At 37.5% G+C, this 19,425-nt stretch overlaps 3 protein-coding genes across 7 annotated transcripts in view; 2 read left to right on the top strand and 1 right to left on the bottom strand.

Moving 5' to 3' along the window:
• The first annotated feature begins 526 nt into the window (after positions 1 to 526).
• Positions 527 to 7,823, top strand: LOC112160817 (very long-chain acyl-CoA synthetase). The gene is made up of 10 exons (XM_024295638.2): positions 527 to 1,112; positions 2,664 to 2,873; positions 2,999 to 3,157; positions 3,258 to 3,382; positions 3,874 to 4,068; positions 4,550 to 4,640; positions 4,718 to 4,916; positions 5,713 to 5,810; positions 5,957 to 6,087; positions 6,154 to 7,823. Exons 1-10 carry the CDS (start codon positions 647 to 649, stop codon positions 6,325 to 6,327), a joined length of 1,848 nt encoding a protein of 615 aa, XP_024151406.1. The 5' UTR covers positions 527 to 646; the 3' UTR covers positions 6,328 to 7,823.
• On the bottom strand, positions 6,352 to 12,511 carry hdc (histidine decarboxylase). The gene is made up of 12 exons (XM_024295639.2): positions 11,206 to 12,511; positions 10,942 to 11,114; positions 10,713 to 10,826; positions 10,406 to 10,528; positions 10,198 to 10,335; positions 9,979 to 10,122; positions 8,410 to 8,476; positions 8,169 to 8,331; positions 7,862 to 7,952; positions 7,679 to 7,777; positions 7,492 to 7,593; positions 6,352 to 7,364 (listed from the first exon to the last, which is right to left on the bottom strand). Exons 1-12 carry the CDS (start codon positions 11,231 to 11,233, stop codon positions 6,618 to 6,620), a joined length of 1,989 nt encoding a protein of 662 aa, XP_024151407.1. The 5' UTR covers positions 11,234 to 12,511; the 3' UTR covers positions 6,352 to 6,617.
• A 3,197-nt stretch (positions 12,512 to 15,708) lies between these two features.
• Positions 15,709 to 19,425, top strand: part of usp8 (ubiquitin specific peptidase 8) — a 12,440-nt gene continuing 8,723 nt past the window's right edge. For 3 of the 5 annotated variants that reach the window (XR_002921731.2, XR_002921730.2, XM_024295560.2), the window contains exons 1-7: positions 15,709 to 15,851; positions 16,434 to 16,581; positions 17,240 to 17,384; positions 17,472 to 17,557; positions 17,677 to 17,815; positions 18,986 to 19,028; positions 19,125 to 19,296. Coding sequence is in view for 3 of the 5 variants with exons in the window: in XM_024295560.2 (XP_024151328.1) it covers positions 16,478 to 16,581; positions 17,240 to 17,384; positions 17,472 to 17,557; positions 17,677 to 17,815; positions 18,986 to 19,028; positions 19,125 to 19,296 (689 nt within the window). In the remaining 2 variants the exon portion in view is untranslated. Of the gene's footprint in view, positions 15,852 to 15,964; positions 16,226 to 16,285; positions 16,316 to 16,433; positions 16,582 to 17,239; positions 17,385 to 17,471; positions 17,558 to 17,676; positions 17,816 to 18,985; positions 19,029 to 19,124; positions 19,297 to 19,425 lie in introns of those variants that run through there. The other 2 variants (XM_024295561.2, XM_024295563.2) reach the window with 2 other exon arrangements.

Raw genomic sequence — 19,425 nt, 5'->3', positions numbered from 1 at the left:
AAACTTTTTTTGTTTTTGTTTAAACATTTAGAGATTAGTTGGATTGATTTTTGTCTCCATTTTGCTATTAAACCTAGAAGACATATAACAGGAGAAATCGTTACAGCGCTACTAAGAATAAATGTATTTATTCTTGATCTCGAATGTTTTTTCTGTTGACAAAGCCTTATAACTCAAAAGGTGGCTTAAAAAATCATTATATCAATTGAGAATTCACTACTGATTGAAAAATGCTCATTTTTACTCCAGTCATTAGAAATGTTGATGGTCCAAAAAAAATACCATGTTACCAAAAATACAAATGTTGCATTACAGGCTGCGTTCCCATCGCAGGCAGCAGGTGTTATCAAAAGTGGACTCCCTTTTCTCATGAGAAACGGGAGTCTTTTATTCTCAGGAATAAAAGATTATAAGACAGAAAGCTTTTATTTCACTGCAGCATGTCTGAAATGAATTATTCAATGTAAAAGTCACGTATTCCCCTCACTAACCAGCTCATGCTGGTCTGTTTGTAATTACTGTGGAGGAGACAGCTGAACAAAGTTCAAAGAGGCGGAACCATCATAGATTTTACTGCCGTCGGGCCCCTGAAAGACTCTGGATCTTCTCTCATGGCAGCTGGATTGAAGCATTCTGCCTGCTTACAATGATTGCGTATGTCCTGTGCACCGTTTTAGCAGCTTTGGCTGCACTTCTCTACCTGAGGAACCCCTATTTGCTGGCGGACTTAAATTATGCAATCAACATGATGTACGTGGGTTATCGTTTAGGACAGGTACAGAGACGCTTTTACGGCTTTCTGGACTGTTTTCTGGACAGAGTAGCGAGGCATCCAGACAAGAAGCTGATCATTTTTGAGGATGTGTCCTACACTTATAAACAAGCAGATGCAGAGAGCAACAAGGTGGCCCGGGCTCTGTCTGCACACGCCCAGCTGAAGCCGGGGGACACGGTGGCGCTGTTCCTGGGTAACGAGCCCCTGTTCGTGTGGGTCTTCCTGGCTTTGGCCAAGCTAGGCTGCGTGGCGGCTCTGCTGAACAACAACATCCGGTCCAGATCTCTGCTGCACTGCTTCTCCTGCTGTGGAGCCAAAGTCCTCATCACCAGCCCCGGTAAGATGCAGAGAAAATGTTATTTCGTAGACCCTTTAGTCCTTTTCACTCATTTAGTCTGACAGGAACTTCTCTAGAGGTATACTTTATAATTTTACAAAATTAGTACTATGAAACATGCAAACTTAAAAACCTAATGGTCCCTGTGGAGAACACCCCTTATCATAAATTATTAGATTAGGAGTTGCATCTTTATGGCTTCATTTCACTGGATTCAGCCTCCCCCACCATGGGATACAGGTAGAATATCAGGAGGGGCAAGTCTGGGTGTGCTGAGAGATTGGAGTGTCATATTCCTCTGAACCCCCAAAATACTTAGAAATCCATATATCTATCATTTCCTGTGATATGTTTTTCCTGAGACTACCCTCTGTAGGACCAGGCTTGGGACAGGCTCAAGCAGGACACTGGTCTGTGCCCTGTTGAGGCTTTTTTTTCTTCTTATATCTATTTATCCACCTGTCTGTACGTCCAATCCATATGTTTTTTGCCTTTCATTTTTATTTTTTGTAATTTTTCTTTCTTTAGTTAAAAGTGGATTTTGGCAGCCCATCATTCTGGAGGACAGTCACTGCATTTATCCATCCTATTGCTGGCCTTGGTTTTCAAATCAACGTGTCAAAAGTGTCCTTGGGGAAGACACTGAACCCCACATTACTCCTGATGGTTATACGTAGGGGTGAGCATGGGTGAATGGGACTGTGACTGTAAAGGACTGGGGAAGTAAAAGGCTATATAAGTATACGCCACTTACCATTTATTTATCAGCTTATGTGATAATAATAAAGTATAGAGAACTGGAAGGTCTCTGAAATACAAGGATGCAAAAAATAGCTTTATTAAACAAGGATGCATTTTTAAATGCACCAAGTGAAAATGTTTTTATAGGTTTTTACAGCTTAACCAAATCAATATGAGAAGGTGGAATGTAAAGGTTAAGCCATAACTCGAGAAAATGTAAAATATATCATGAGCTAGACTACATGGATGTGTGCTGTTGTGTCTCTATCCAAACTTTTAAAAATAGTTTTTTAAACACAAATTTTAGCATTAAATATCTAATGTATTTCTAAAAAATATAACAAAAAAATTAAAATGTATTTAGTTTTTGTATATTTTTCTATTTTTTTCAGTCATTCATGTTATAATTTCGTGATTCAAAACTCATATATGACTCTTGATTTTCTATAAGTACACTGACGCGAACGGCTTAAAAATATGGTTAAACTATAGCTTTAGTTCAAATGACCTTGGGTTTGTTTTCAGATGAGAGTCCTATCAGAAAGCAAAGTCCGTCTTGACTCTTGACACTCCGCTCTGCAAACCAGATTAGGTTCACTGGAACAAAAAAGACGTTTTTAGGCGAAAAGAACTGTGTGTGTTTTTGGTGCAAATAACCACACTGTCTGCCCACTATTGGATGTTTGCTTTTCCCTCCCAAACAAGATCAATTTCATCACAGGTTTATTTGTTATCAATGGATTCTTTTTAAAATCAAGATTGATTCTGTTCAGAAGGGTCGTTTCAAGCTCTCCCTCTTCTGTCTGTCAGATCTGAGGGAAGCCGTGGAGGAGGTGTTCCCCACGCTGAGGGAGCAGGGCATCCGTGTGTTTGTCCTCAGTGATCATGTTGAAGCTGATGGCTTCGAAAGCCTCTGCGATAAGATTCAGAATGCGTCAGACCAGCCTTTGTCACCTGAGCTGAGGGCGAACATTCACCACAAGAGTCCGGCGCTGTACATCTACACCTCAGGGACCACAGGTAATCTGACAGCCTTATCTGACCATGACCTATAAACGTGTGTGTTTTATGGTTTGCAGAGGCTTTGACTGACTATTATAAAGCGCCTTTTATCATCTACCTATTACACCTGTGTTCCCTTTCAGGCCTTCCAAAAGCTGCTATAATCACCCACCAGAGGGCATGGTCTGCTGCTTTGATTCACGAAATGGTTGGCGTGCGCTCAAGCGACATCTTCTACCTTTATCTGCCTCTTTACCATACAGCAGGTTTTCTGATGGGACTCTGTGGAGGAATAAACAAAGGTACATATATTTACTTCATTTACTACAATTTAAAATGTGTTTTTTGTTGTTCTTATCTGAATTAACTGAGCTCTGGTAAAAATATATATATATTTTCCAGGCGTTACTTTTGTTTTAAAGCGTAAATTCTCAGTGTCCAGCTTCTGGGACGACTGTCGGAAATACAACATCACTGTCATTCAGTACATAGGAGAGATCATGCGTTACCTCTGCAACACGCCAAAGGTATGCATCACAGCAGATTTTACATCACTTTTAATCTGAAAAGGGTGTTATTGGACACCTAATCTGATAAAAAAAAATGTTTTTGGTGTTTTTAGCATGCTATTGTGGCCTTTTTCTGATGATTGACGACATATAAAAAGAAAAAGAAACATAAAATTGCATTTCGAAGTATTTTTTTTAGTCATCTTGTCGTTATTCATGAACAGAGGAAAAAGATTTTAGGTGTGACATACAAGCTACCACCAAAAAAGCTTGCCATTTTGTGGCATCGGTAATGTTGCATTTGTGTGAGGGGCTGTAATTTTTTCGACTTTGGCTAAAAACAGCATAATCATAATTAAAAGAACACTGGAAATGCTTCTGCAATAGATCAAAAGATGATCAGAGTGGGACTTTAATGAATCACTTCATGAATTCTATAAATCTGCTGTCACGTCGTATAATTGTCTTATTGTTCACACTTTTCCTATCTCTTTATTTTCTTTTATTAGAAAGACAATGACAGGAATCACAATGTACGACTAGCATTTGGTAACGGGATAAGGGCGGACACCTGGGCTGAATTCCTGGACCGCTTTGGAAACATTCAAATCTGCGAATGCTACGGAGCAACAGAAGCAAATATCGGCTTCATCAACTACGTTGGAAAGATCGGAGCTCTCGGTAGAGAGAATTTTCTCCACAAAGTGAGGATTTCTGATCATTTGTGGGATGTTTTCAGCTATAGATTTAGCTTGTTGGTTAAACTGGATTTCTAAAAGGAGTTGTGGATGTTTGCTTATCCTTAGTCAAGTCAAACATATTATAAAAAGCACAAAAAGGGTAAAAAAAAACATGGTTCTATATTAGTTCTTAAAATTCTACACAGTGCTAGAGGCACTGGGTTCAGGAATAATGACAAAGTTGCTGGAAAAAAAACATATACTTATTTTTTTTTACTGTTTTTTAACCAAACAAATTTTAAGAGGGGAAAAAAAATCTATTTTTTTTAAGCAACAAATGTTTGTTTCTGTCTGGCATTCATTGTATTATCCTTTATTAATAAAATAAAAAGAAAAAAAATTAAACAACTAGCAAACAAAGAAAACATAAAAGGCAAACATTGATTAAAAAAGACTAAAGGCATGTCCCATGTTTTAAAAAACATGTTTAAAACTTGTTTTTCAGATTGGAAACAAATACGCCCTCATCAGATATGATACGGAGAAAGACCAGCCATTCAGAAACGCAGAGGGATTCTGTGTTGAAGTCCCAAAAGGTTAATTTGTTCTTCTATTTGCCCACAGCTCCTCCTTTTCCCTGCTCTCATGTTGTGTTTGTCTCATTGTACTGTAGGGGAAACTGGCTTGTTGGTGTCGAAAATAGGGGCCTCCACCCCCTTTGTGGGCTACGTTAACAACCAGCAGCAGACGGAGAGAAAGAAACTGAAAGACGTCTTTGTGAAGGGAGACCTCTACCTAAACAGTGGCGACCTTCTGAGGATAGACAGCGAGGGATTTGTGTACTTCCAGGACCGCACTGGAGACACTTACAGGTTCTCCGATTGGTTTAATTTGGTGTTATACACCTAAAGAAAAGATGACTTATGATAATAGACATATTTACTTTATTGAAAGAATTAAGTTGTTTTCTGCTTTTTTATTTTCTTATGGGATTTTTTAAAAAAGGAAATCTAATCTTTTAGGCCATACACACTTAATGAAATAATAATAAACAGCTCACTTAATAAAATACAACTCCCTTCATGATAACCAGCTTGTCAAAAAATAGCATTTCTACTGTACTTTCTCCAAAATACTGTCTAAAATGCCTTAAGTCACACCCCAACCAACTTTTGATCTATCGTAAAAGTGTTCCCAGTGGTTTTTCAGTTACAATTGTACTGTTTTTAGCTAAAATTAAAAAAAAATAATAATTTCGTTTCTGCAGAACAGCAGGAATTAACCAGAAATTAACCACTGATTTGTGGATGGGACCATTGCTTCCCTAATTTCCCATCATCCCTCTGTTTGCACTCTCTCCCACTAGCTCACAGCCCCTCACAATCCCAACCTAACCTTAGCAGTGCAACGAAAATGTTTAACAATATTGGAGCTATGTAGCTGTACACTTTTGAGCCAGATGCCAGCCTAGATGAGGAAAACAAAGATGTTAGTGGATCTATTTGTCTGCAAGTGGATGCATGAAAATGGAGCGGAGAAGGGATGCTCAGAAATGCAATTTTAATCTTAATTTTCTTTATGTGTCCTTCATAATGAGAAAAGAGACACAAGAACATGTTAAAAACAACAAAAAATGTAATCAATTTTCTATAATTTCATTTAATTCAGGTGGAAAGGAGAAAATGTGGCGACCACAGAGGTGGCTGATCAATTACTCCTGGTGGACTTTGTTGAGGAGGCAAATGTCTACGGAGTGAAGGTGCCAGGTACAAAGATCCTTTGTAAACATAAGACATAATCCTTAGGCATGTGTTTTATTGACTATTAGTTACAGTTGTCTGACTGTTATGTCATTAAATCGTTCATATTTTTGGAGAAAACTCTGTTCTACGTCTTGTTCTTGACTTATCAGGACACGAGGGCCGGATTGGAATGGCTGCCCTGAAGCTGCAGGAGAACATGGAGTTTGATGGCAGAGCTATTTATCAGTGTGTTAAGAGCAACCTGCCCAGCTACGCCAGGCCACGGTTCATACGCACACAGGTGAGCTAACAGCTGCCACGTTACACAAATGCTAGCTTGTTAAATAACCCTCTTTCTGCGTAACAGGATGCTCTGTCGGTGACGGGAACATTTAAGCACATGAAGGTGAAGCTGGGAGAGGAAGGCTTCAATCCCGCTACCATCCAGGATCCCCTATACTTCCTGGAAGACAATAAAGGCTATGTACCCATGACCCAGGAGATATTCAACTCCATCTTAGAGGGAAAACTCAGGCTTTGAATGCGAATTATTTTGAGATTTTTCTTTATTTGTATTTTTTTTATTTTTGGCTTCAGGTGACACAAGATGGGTTAAAATTCAAAACAACTGATCTGTTCACACATGCAGAGCACACCTTATGAACTTGGTTTCAGTTTGGGGAAAAATTTGATAAAAGGTTTTATTAGAAAATTATTTTTTAACAACTAAAAGAAGAATGCCATAAAGATTCAATTATAGCAGTAAAGTAGTGATGATCACTCTCTTCTGGATTACTATGTAGATGTGAAGTGCTGGTGCATTCAGGGACTTCACAGGCGCTCAGGTGCAGTCGGAGTGCTGCAAACGGGGGGATTGGGAATGCAGTTTTTTGCTCTGCTGCTCGTGGATAAGTGTTTTTGAGACGCCTGGAAAGCCTTTACAGGGCAGCACAGCTGGGGCCGAGCACATTGCACCCACGGGTTGCAGAAACTGGGCACGCTGTAGAACTTGGTCAGCTTTTTGGGTACCTGTTTCCCCACGTGAGTTGAAGGCATCTCAGGAATCTTTGACAGAGGGCCACACCCTGTCACCGAGGACACACAGGCCCCACCAGAAGTGTCTTTAACTCCAGACTGTGCTTCGCAGTCGTGGCTGTACCTTGACCCAAAGTAAGTCAAGGGCAGGGGCTCGCTGCTGCAGCTCAGAGATCGCATCGGTCTCCTCGGACGATTCCAAGCCTTGTCAATCCAGAGATCCACTTGAAGCTTTTCCAGCTTTTTAACCACATTGACGTTCTTGTCAGCTTCTTCTCCTGCATGGTTGTCTTCTCTTCTAATCATCTCCTCCTTGCCTGGTTTGGGTTTAGCAGAAATACTTGATGCTTTTGTTTCCACCAGCAGAGCAGAGGCTGTTTTTGAAATGATGCCCCAGTCCTTAAGGATGTCGTCCGCTGTGGTGAACTGGGAGGTGACGGTAAATCGGATGATGCGTTTGGTGTGGATTTCTGCCGGGATGAGGTACATGGTGCCAGAACCCGTCAATCTTCTCAACAGCTCTTGGGTTAAAGCATTTCCATCCTAGAAGGACAGAAAACGATAAACTGGCTACACTGCTTTCATCTAGTTCACCTTTGACCAAGACGCCATCTTAAAGATAAGGAAAATGTTGCTTCATGCACAGCCTGAAAAGTTTCTAGCTGCATACTTTTAAACAGAAGACCACCAAGCCAAGATGCCTCTGTGCAGGAACCTCAAAATTTGGGTCACTTTTTATGTGAGACTCCAGGAGCTTCGCCATCTCAATCCCCTGAAACAGAAAGGGGAAAAAATGACCTCATCCAAAACAAAATACTAGAAATGAATTTGTAAAAATGAAGAGAAATGTCACTTGCATGTCTGATATGAGCTTGGAGTTTTGTCAGTCCAAAGGAGCGTAAGACGAACCAGAGTTTGAGGGATCGGAATCGTCGACTGAGAGGAATTTGCCAGTGCTAAGAAATGAAATCACTGAATAAACTGCATTTTATTAATGGTTAACGTTTGATTTATTTAGTGGTTCGAGAGTAATAGAGTACCATGAAATCGGTGGCTGCTTGTGAGTTTTCATGCCTCAAGTAAACTGGATCAACACTGAAGGTCTGCTGCAGTTTATATTTGTCTCTTACCCTGAAGAAAAGACAAAACTTCTCTTCACTTATTTAATTGTTAATTTATACTTTGTTCTGCACTGCAAAAACAGGCCCCTTTTAAAAGTGGCTAAAGTTCTCGTGATATTAGCAGATTTTCATTAAATGAGCAAAAACAGGAAGAAAAATTGTTTTTATTTTAAGAAAAAAAATCTAGTCTTTAGGAGATGTTTTCTCAAACTTTGTTCTGACTCACCAAAAGGCTGTGCAGTCAAAATGAACCATCATCCACTTAGAAGGGTTAAAAACAAACGAGTGTGCAAACTCAATGCCTTCCAGAGACCAGCGAAGCTCTGGACAGAAGTAGGCGGAGCCAGCATACGCAGCATCCACGTGCAGCCAGAGGGCCTCCTCTTCACCTGTGCGAAGGCAGGATTAGGTACTACAGTGTTAAATGAAAATATATACATATTTGGAAATAAAGTTTGGATACGCACAGACTGGACCGAGTTCAGAGAGCTTGTCGAAGGCACAAACTCCTGTTGTTCCTAAAGTTGCACATAACTAGAGACAGAAAGTAAACCACAGATGAAGTGCAACATTAAACGTATGTTGGGCGTGTGCATAAAACATGATGCTACATTTATCCATAGTTTGGCCTTCAGTATAAACATTTTGATTGGTGTTTCTTGACTGTATGCTTCAAAAAATTACCTCTCACCAAGTATATTTGCCCATTTTTTTAACCAAGTTTGTAAGTAATATATTTGTTTCATTTTTAAGACAAAGTCATCCTAAAATGTATCCTTTTGACATTATGGATTTAGAAGTGAAGAAAGTTGGACTGCTTTACTGCTCAAAATATGATATATTTGGGGAAAAATGTATAAATATTATTCTTTCTTTTAAAATATAAAACTAATTTTGGGGGCAATAATGGTGATTGTAAGACATAATATGTCCAGTTACTAGTGCAATATACCTAAATATGAGTATTCAGAGCTAATTTCAAGATTTGGTTTTAACTTAGACAGGCAGGACATCGCAAATCATTTTAAGAAATCTAATTAAGACTAATTATATTGGCTCCATTGGCAGATCTTTTTTTTCACTTGAACGACCTCACCGATGAATAATTGACTTTTTTGAGCTTTTAAGTGCATTATGTTAATTCCTCAAAAAAAAACAATGAGTCCTTACATATTAACTGTGAAATAATTAAACATTTCTACAAAAAAAGTTTTTGCAAAATGTATGAATTTCTGAAAACGTAAAATGTTCAGAAAATATATGTTATATTTTTTGCCACCTCTGGTAAGACTTTTAACATTTGATGCTACTTAAAATAGGTGGAATTTCTAAAATATAATTGAAACAATTATATAACTATTTTAGGTTCATATTGGAAAATATATTTAGAGAATTTTCATATTTTTAATAATCTTGGGGACATTTCTGAGCTTGGGTCATCTTAAAGGTCACACAATTTATTTTTTCTTTTACAGTGGATGCCAATAAGAACATCATATTTTCATCCTAAAAACTAGATATTAAGCAAGTTGGAGCTGCTTTGGTGTAAAAAATACTAAAAAAAAAAATGAGCGTCATGAAGTAAGAAAACTGTGTGAGTATTTAAAAAGCAACAAAAAAAAATTGACATTTTGAAAAGAAAATGTCATAAATGAACAAAGCATGCATTCTAATCAGTTGAAAGGTGTCGCTTAAAAAACACAAAGTGAAGAAAGCCTTGACCTATGACTTATACTAAAGCTTAAAATTTTAAATGCTCCAGAGCAACTGAGCTCACCTAGCCTTACCTGTCCTGGAAAGACGATTTAGCCAAAATTCAGGGAGACAATGTGAGAAGCTTGTGGATACCCAACAGCAGAAATGAATACATTTGAGAAAAATAACTGTCTAAAACATAAATAGTCATAGAGACCTTGTGTTCTTGTTTTATTGTTAATTGTCTGGAGAATTTATTAGTCTGCTAAATTTTGTTCTATATAAACACTTCTCTCCAGCTTCTTTCGACCAGTATTAATCTAAAAATGTAAATCACTGACCATGAAAGGCACGAGTCCTCTCCTCCTGTCCTCCTGAATGGCTAGTTTCAAAGTGTCTCCTCTTAGAGAGAGTTGATCATCAGCGGGCAGAAATCTGATCTTCACCAATGAGATCAGACCAGCCTTTTCCACAGAGGAGTGAGCCTGCAAACGATGTTTTAAATCAACTCTCAGTTTACTTTTTTAAGAAGCTGCTGGACAAGAAGTGTTAAAACTGACCTGATCAGAAGCATAAGCAATTAATCTGGAGTTGAGGACCGAGTCATCGACATCATGGTCCAGTTCAGCTCGTAGCTGCAGAATTTTATCCTTCCTGGCGGCCAGCAGAGCCACTAGTGTGCTCTCGCTGACGGTGCTCTGAGTCGGAGGGAGGAAACCCTCTCAAAAAGAGGAAAGGTGTAAATAAAAGATAAATGTCGGTGCATACCTGCAGCACACCTCCACCTCTGCTGTCAGGATGGTGATGGAGGAAGAAGTAGGGAAGCCCCAGTGCTTTACACAGCCAGTCCATCATCTTCATCTCCAGTTCTGTGCAGGCGGGACTGGACGCCTGTTTGAAACCAAACACTTACATGCTTCATTACGAATTACTATTATTTTTACATTAGTTTTCAAATCTTTAAATGCCTGAATTTATGAAAAAAACAACATTTTTGCTTTCAAATAGAAGCTAAATTAACAAACTTTGGAGCCAAAGTGGTTTGATGCATATTTCCATCGGTAATGTTTCTCACCCAAGTGAATCCAACACAGTTTATTGCATCTGCCAGCATATCTCCAAGCATTGAAGGCCATGACGTCAGGCTGGGATAGTAGGCGTGCATGTGGGGGCTTTGCCAGTGAACCACCTGAACAGGAACATTAGAAAGCACCTGCCCATTTATTCTGGTTTTATTTATTCTTGTCAAATTAACTGGTAAAAAAATGAAAGTGGACTTGGGAACAAGGACAGTCGGAACTCACTCCTGGCATGATGACTCTCTCGATATCGTTGAAGATACTCTCCCAGTCCTCCGGCTCGGTGGGTGCAGAGTCAGGGAGAAGCTCTTGCGTGTCGCCGGGCTTCACATCTGGAATGACCCTCCTGTCCCTGATGGAGCTCAGGTACTGAGTGATGTAATCCACCATCTCCTTACCTGTGCAGAGGGATCACATGTATTTCACTCATTTACCAGCACACAACAAAATCACAAATACTGCAGGTACTAGAAAGGACGTTGTGATTACCTCTGCGGTTGTATTCCTCAGCCTGCATTTTCCGAGGATCTGCTCCACCTCACAAACGACTCAGGAGATGATTTCGGTGGCAGAGATCACAGAACTATATAGACCTCATTGTGAGGAGCACGCCCTTAATATGTGACGCACTGAACAAATGCCCTCCACGAGGTTTTTCCATCACATCGACTCCACCATTGTCTTGAATATGTACTTTACTCTCAGAGTAGTAATTTGTTTATAAGGGTAATGACGTGAATCTGAACAAATAAAGAGCATAATAAAAAAGAGAAACACAAAAAACCTAAGCAAAGTTTTGAGGTTTTATCCATATAAATTCCCATAATTCAATCTAAGGCAAATATTTTTGATCATTTCATACTCCAGTGGGTAGATTTTAAAATGGTGGTTAACTGTAGAACAAATTGCTGCTGAGCACTTTCTACACCTGCTGTGTTTTGCAGCTGCTGTCATGCATAAGTTGAGGTTCACCCTGGACGAGTTTGACAAACTAGTACCAGCTGCAGTTAGTTAACTTCTCGAGACCTGAAGTCCACATCAGCTTTGGGGTTAAATTACCACAGTGGATAATTCTGCTGAACCGAAGCCCTGCGGTGACCGTAAAGCAAACAAAACTAGAATATAAATTTACTTCTTAACACAGTTTGAAGTTTAAAAAATGCTGTTCATGTCACGTAATGTGCTTGAAAATCCAGCTTTGTGCAAATAACTTGTTTTATTTTTGCTTATATGTGACTTATTTTCCATCGGTGCATTAATATCGGTCCCTGAAATATTAACTGATCTTCATCTCTGTTGAGAGGGAAACTTGTAGCTTTCTACAGCGGACAACTGTTCTCACCATCACACCAATTACCGTATTTTCTGGACTATAGGGCACACCTTTTATATAAGCTGCATCTGCTCAATGAAAGAAAAGAAAGTAAAAAAAGAAATACAAGCTGCACCGGGCCATAAGCTGCAGATATATCTGTCGAAAAATTATATATTTACTGAATGTACAGAACATTTTTGTACTGTAAATGTACATGTAGGTACCCGCCGTCTCCAGCATCTCACTATAGATCCATTGACGCTAAGCTTGCTTGCAGCAGCACGATTTCATTCCTAGATATTAAGCTCGATGGTCTTCAACTTAAATTTTGCACCATATAAACTTCTTCCTGTGATTTCCACAATTGAAAATAATTACCAGTTAGGAATTTGTCGTGTGTGTTCTATCTGCTAAAGAAAAAGTAGATTAGGCTATTTTGATTTGCATTGATTTTTCATCTATCTTGTTTTTGATTCTAATTCCGGTTAGAGCTCCCCTAGCAGTGGAAGAAAAATCCACAGAATAGCCGCACCTTTGGATAAGTCGCATGGTTCAAAACCTAGGAAAAAAAGTAGCGGCTTATAGTCCAGGAAATACGGTAATACATAAATTAATAAAGAAGAAACAACTGTTTAACGCAGGATTTGCACAGCAAAAAGATTTTTTGTCAACATCTAGAAAAAATTCCCAATGAACACAAAGATAAATGGTATTTCCTTTGAACCATGATCCCTAAATTCCCTTTTTCTTGTACCTGGAAAATTCTATTTATTACAACAACAAATATTTCATAGTTTGGTCGGTTATTGCTGTTTTTGAACGTGTTTAACATAAAAGGTCGTCTCAAAGACTGAATTTTAACCCATAACCACATTTTCCTTAGAAATAAAATTATGTGGAATATACCACAAAGCAAGTGGACTACAGAAAACATTTCAGATATTTTTCTGTTGGACTGATTTCACTATAGCTCCTTATGGGTTAAGACAGTGAAAAAATATCTTGTTTCAAGAAAAAAAATGTCTTCTGTCTTGCAAGAAAAATAATGTTACCATAAAAGATATTTAACAGGAAAATAATTTTATTTTAGATTTTCAGTTTGTATCTTAGTTACTAAAGTTTTTATTTCATAAAATAAGATTTTTTTTTCTTTTTTTAAGGAAATGTACTAATGTTGTAAGAATTTTAAGCTCATTTCTAAGGGATCTGTTTTTGCAGTGAAAATCTTTGACTTTTTTTAGTGAAAGTGAATGATATCACACTGTTTTTATGAAACGCAAATAATAAAAAAAATCTTAATGATTGTAAAGAAGCAGATAGGAGAGAATAATATTTTTAATTTGTGCCTCTTACTTTCATTTTAAAAGAGAATTTAGTGAAAGCATCATTTCTAATGAACGTGGACCACAAATACATACAAAAAACTAATACAGTTACCTACCCAGGCAAACTACAAGAGCTAAAAGTTTACGTTGTTACATTCTATGAATTATTTTTATCTGCTCAACCTTTTGTACATAAATGGTTTCACCATATAAACAACAGCTAGTCAACCTGACACATTTCAGAGAGTTTGAGCAGAATGTTTGCGCAGGGTGATGACTTCACAAAGCACATGCAAGAGACAAAAGAATGGAGAGAACAAACAAACAGTTATGGGTAAACAGAGGATGCGACCTAACCCATGTGTGTCAAAACTTATGGCTGCCTTTTAAACTCTGACAAAAGCTGGTGCAGCACCTGGACTGGTCACATACTGTTGTGTTTGCAGGGTTTTGTGCTCCACATGTGCCCGCTCTCATGTGCTCCCATTGTGGGTAGGTTTTAATGGGAGGCAAACAATTAAAAAAAAAAGCATCAGCTGATGTTTACCTAAGCCGACCGAAACCGGTCATCAGAAAAACTACACAATTAACAAGTGTACAATGTTATCTGGAGGAAACCTGGAATAATGGAGAACTTTATGGGGTGATGTAATGGTGATGATGGGGTCTTGACTATTTTCAAACCTCTATATTTCTTTTATTGTATTTAAATTAAAGCATCTTGCTATACTTTATTTGTATTTTTCCTTAACCACATTTTACAGAGGTGGTTTAAACAATAGACATTTGTAAAATCTCTGCAACAGAACAGCGGCCTCCATCGGAAAATAGTGGCGTCTACTTCCATATGTGTTGTGTGATCTCAAGCAAAGCACACTATGACTATTGTGTCTTACACTCTTGTGCGGTTTTACATCTCGTCTGGCCCTGATGAAAGCAGGTTCAGTCATAATTGTTACAATTGATGCTTGAACACAGCCTGAAAAAACATCAAAGACAGAGTGCTCCACGTCTGACCTCGTCCTGCTGCTTTTTATTCTAATAAGTGAAGAAAAACAATCAGTGTGACGTCATTCAGTCCTTTGGAAAAGCTCCAAATAGGCTGAATAATTCAATCTAAAAGTCATAAGCAATTTATGAAAACACAATTCTTCTAAGTTTTATACAGGGATTGACTGACAAAGATTTGGCAATAAATCTTTATATAAAAATGTGAATGTATCAACTGATCTAAATGTTTCCAAAGTGTTTATGAAATGTGTTATTCTCTCAAAAAGGCTCACTTGGCTGCATACAGGAGACTGCGGGATGGGAAACCACAGTGGACAACTCATAACTAATGTGGATGTAAGATCTCTATTACAAGTGTTTAGTTGAGTTAGGACCATAAGCCTCAGAGCGCTCATCAGTATTCTCCAGTGTCTCAGAACCCTTTTTTGTCCACAATTATCAACTCTTTATGTTAGTTGCCAACCAGCCATCAATGTATTAACTAGGTAAACATAACCATCAAGCAAAGTAATAAAAAGCAAACGAGAAAATTTATCAAAAAAATAAAACAAAGGGGAATAAAAGTGTGAGAAGATAAAAAAAAATACTATAGAAAAAAATATGAGTGAAATGTCATAGGTTTAATGCCGGTTGTGATTAAAAAATATACAGAAATATATTTGTATGTTTTATTCAAGTGAGATCCAGTGAGATCTTTGATTTATAGATAGTTTTTTCCTCAAGATCACCACATCCAACAATCCCTTGGCTAAATTATATAATTTACTTTTGTTTCACAACACAGCAAACTGGAAAACAGGAAAATTAATCTGAAATTACATCGGAAAATTAAAGAAATTATCAGCTACAGATTGGGAAAGGTGCAAAAGCAATACAAGTTGTCTCACTGGACCTTATACTTGGTTAAATGGGTCACCAGCGGTCCTCAAACAGGTACTGTTTGATGACACTCCACAGGTTCCTCACAAAAAAAATCAAGTAGAACAGTGCAACAAAAATGGCGAGGTATATTGGAGATATCTAGTTTTGAGCCAGATGCCAATTCACATGAGGAAACCAAAGACATACATAGATCTAGTTTTTACAAGTGGATGTATAAGATAGGAGCAGCAAAAAGCTTGTAGTGTACCCATTGTCGTTTCTGTCACACCTACGAGCTTTTTTAAATGATTTTTTGTATGCTCCTGATTCATAACAATGTGAATAAATAAATACCCAGAAATATAATTTTAGTGTTAATTTTTAATTTTCTTCATATATATTCAAAGTAAAAAAAAACACTAAAAACACAATTTTAGACTATATGACTGTTAAAGCTGAATGGGTCTGTAAATACTTCAGTCCAGCAGGTGGCAGTAATCAACCTTGAATTGGTTTGTCAAACCCAGATGGGAGGGGCACGAAGAAGACGAGGGAAGCGGAACAAGAAATCACAAATCAGCTGTTAAAAAGTGACTTAGATGTCAGCAAAGAACTGAAGAAAGGTAATTTTTAAAGTACATTCATATTTAAAATACACCATTACTTTTTAAAATAATATTTCTAGAATATACATATTGCTTTTCAGATATACTTGGTCCCGTGTGTGCCGGGGTAGATAAACACTTAAATATATCTGAAAACGCATCATGCTAACATAGCATCTGAGCTAAGTTGGTAGACAACAAAGACAAAGCTTATATCTAGTTTTCTGGTGATTGTCTGTGGCAGGGAGTTGTTCAGGTCATAAGTTTACATGCATTTGTGTTAGAAGCTGTTGGTTTTAAACTATACAAACCATACGCGTCGTTAGTTTGGACGAATGTTGTCAGCTAACTACAGTTGCAGGCTAACTGCGGTGGGCTATGGTGCTAACAGGGTGAGCAACACTATAATAGCATAAGTACCGACTTTTGAAACCTTTCTCGTTTATGTTTAGGCCATCGGCAAACTCTGTCTGGCCGTTACGGTAACTGAACTTTGTCTTTTGTCGTTTTGATAAACATTTCGAGCTAGTATCGATGACTTTAACAAGAATGTTTACTTTCATGATATGCTAATGGCGCATGTTGTTTTCTTCGTTTTAGAGATGTTCGGTGTCGCCTCCCTCTGAGGTTTAAGCCCCGTCAAGATGCCTGCAGTGTCCACAGAGGTGAAGGAGCTGTATTTATCCTCATGTCTGGGCGACCTCAACAAGAAAGCGGAAATCAAGCCCGACAAGACCAGCACCAGGAGGTAAAGCGCAGTGTCATTGTTACCTGCAGAGATACTGATCTGGAAAGTGTTTATTTGCATTGCTGTCAACACTGGTAAACCAACTCTCCGTGAATTCATTATTTTTAGTTTCATCTGCTAATTGGCAAATGTAAGGACAATATAAAGGGATATATAGATATATTATTTATAGGTTGGGAAACTTTTTTTTAATGTTCCCTGTTGATTTGTGACGTACAACAGCAGGGGTCCTACTTTGTAGAGAGGCAGGCCGTTTGTTTGCCTGAATTTGTTTAAATTTCCACCAATCTTCTTTTGAGAAGAAGATGCATCAGAATTTAGCAATCTAGGGAACTTGTGGCCTGTCAACTACAGTTTCTATGTAACAACTACAAGCTTTTTCCAAAAGTATTTTTTTACATTCACAAGAAATATTCAAATACAATTTTAATCTTAATTTATTGTATATAATGAGTTATATAATTAGCGATGGCATGCTAGCTTGTTGCATACACAAAGTTGGACGCCATATTGGAATGGTATAAATGACTGTCTGCTGTGTTACAATCGAAAAATCAAGAATGTGACTTTTCACTAGTAAATGACTGATAAAGGAGAACTTCTAGAAAAAATACTTCAATTTTAAAAAATTAAACTAACTTTATTTTTCTTGTTTCAGTTATGTTCAGAGTGCCTGCAAACTATTTAAGGCGGCAGAGGAATGCCGTTTGGACAGAGATGAGGAGAAAGCTTATGTCTTTTACATGAAATATCTAACAGTATATGACATCATTAAGAAAAGACCAGACTTCAAGCAGCAGCCGGTATGTTTTATGGTCATGTGGAGTGATATTATTTGAAAGCAAAAAGCTTTTTTGTTCAAAAAAATGTCTGGCTTTTCATTTGTTTAGGACTATTATATTACTCTGCTCGGACAAAACAGCTTCAAGAAAGCCATAGAGGAAGCAGAAAAACTCTCTGAAAGCCTTAAACTTAGGTAAGAACAATTTTCCAAAATCATGCATCTTATGCTAATAGACAAGCTTAAAAAAATATATATATTTTTTGCTCTTTTCTAATTTACTTTTTGATTTGGGTGCATTCTTTTGTCTCCAGGTATGAAGAAGTTGAGGTTCGAAAAAAGCTTGAGGAGAAGGAGCAATTAGAGGAAAAGAAGAAAAAAGAGGAGGTTGAGAAGAAAAAAGATGTGGGCTCTCCAAAAGCATCAGCTGCAAACAAGAAGGACAGTAAAAAGGTGTGGCTATCTTATCAACAGTATAGGATGTCTTCAAAACAAAACGGCTTTCATAATAAAACTTGTTTTTCCAGTGCCTCTTCAGTTTACAGAAATTGTTGGAATCATTCATAAAATGATTACTTGATCTGGTCTGTTCAGCTAAAAGTAAGGATGGTACCACATAGATTAAACATCTAAGTTATTGAAAAATTCATTTTTTTTTAAGATCAGACACACTAACATTTATCCATCATCATGTTACGTTTCTGTTTCTTTTTTTTTTATCTAATGAAATAAAGTTATGCCCAATTTTACTTTAAAACTACTTGGAAAGCATCAAGAACTGTTTAAATTTTATGTATTAGCAAGTTACTTTCACTAAAAGGCAGTGGAAGCAGGGAGTGGACAGCGTTAATAACAAAGAATAGTAATAATGTAAAGATGGAGTCACTAAGGGAAAATGTCAAATGATACAAATATTTAAATGATTCTAATGACTTTGTCATGGTATTTGAGTCATCCCTCCAAGTCATGATGAAAAGGAGTAGGATAATATACTGATTTCCACTTTGCAATTGTAAAATAAAATCCAAATATAGTTCAAAGATTTTTTTAGTAAAAAAATCTCAGTAGCATAATTGCAATGTCACTGCTGCAGAATAGAGGGAATAATGGTTTCCGATCCATTTTTAAAAACAATTAAGTAAGATTTTTAACTTGGGGAGGAGTTTTACTGATATGGTAAAAAAGCACTTTATTCGTCCATTGAGTCACAGAGAAGACTAAATGATTCAGATTATTTTAGAATAGGAATGTGAATGGGGAGCATTGCCTTAAATAAACATAAATTTCCCTTTTAATGTTGATGGAGCTGTCACAAATGGAGTATGTTAAACTGCAGCTTCCAACGCTACTTTCCAACCACATTATTTTCAGACCAGTTTGACTTTTTGATACTTCGTCAAAGGCCTTGCTTAACAAGAAATGAATCGGCTGTAAATTTAAAAAGTGAGGAATTTCTCTCCATCTTGTCATTATCTGTAATCTGATTTAATTTTGTAGCTGTTGTATACATAAAACCATTCGTGTCAAAGTTTAGGAAAAAAATCTGTTCCAGGATGTTTATATGATATTAAAGTATCGGTTTTAGAAGAAAAATATAAACAAAAAAATGTTATTTTGTGTCAGGTGAGAGGTGATCAGAACGAGCTGAAGAGTGTGATCACAAAAGGTAAATGTGTACTTCTGCCTAAATTAGGCTTTGCACCATCGATACATTTTTTTTTAGATATGCAGTACTTAGATTGAGTTCATCTGTTTTGTTTAGCCGTACAACCAGCTGGTGGTGTTACGGCCGAGAAGCTTTTTCAAATGATGAAGGACCAAACGATCACCATGGTTGTCATGGACGCCCGAAGCCTCAAGGACTACGAAGAATCTCACATTCAAGTCCCTGCTCAGACATGCATCAGTGTGCCTGAGGAGGCCATCAGTCCAGGGTGAGAACCATTCTGATACGTCTAAGGAAATTCAGAAATCTGGCTTCTTCTTATCGACTTGATTGAAATATTTTTGCGGCATTAAATGTGACAAAAACCCTCTAACCTGATGGGGATTTTCTTTTCTTC

This window comes from Oryzias melastigma, linkage group LG3, assembly GCF_002922805.2.
Source record: "Oryzias melastigma strain HK-1 linkage group LG3, ASM292280v2, whole genome shotgun sequence".
Lineage (NCBI taxonomy): Eukaryota > Metazoa > Chordata > Actinopteri > Beloniformes > Adrianichthyidae > Oryzias > Oryzias melastigma.
Note: the sequence above shows the minus strand (reverse complement) of the source record. Positions and strands in the feature narration are given on the sequence as shown.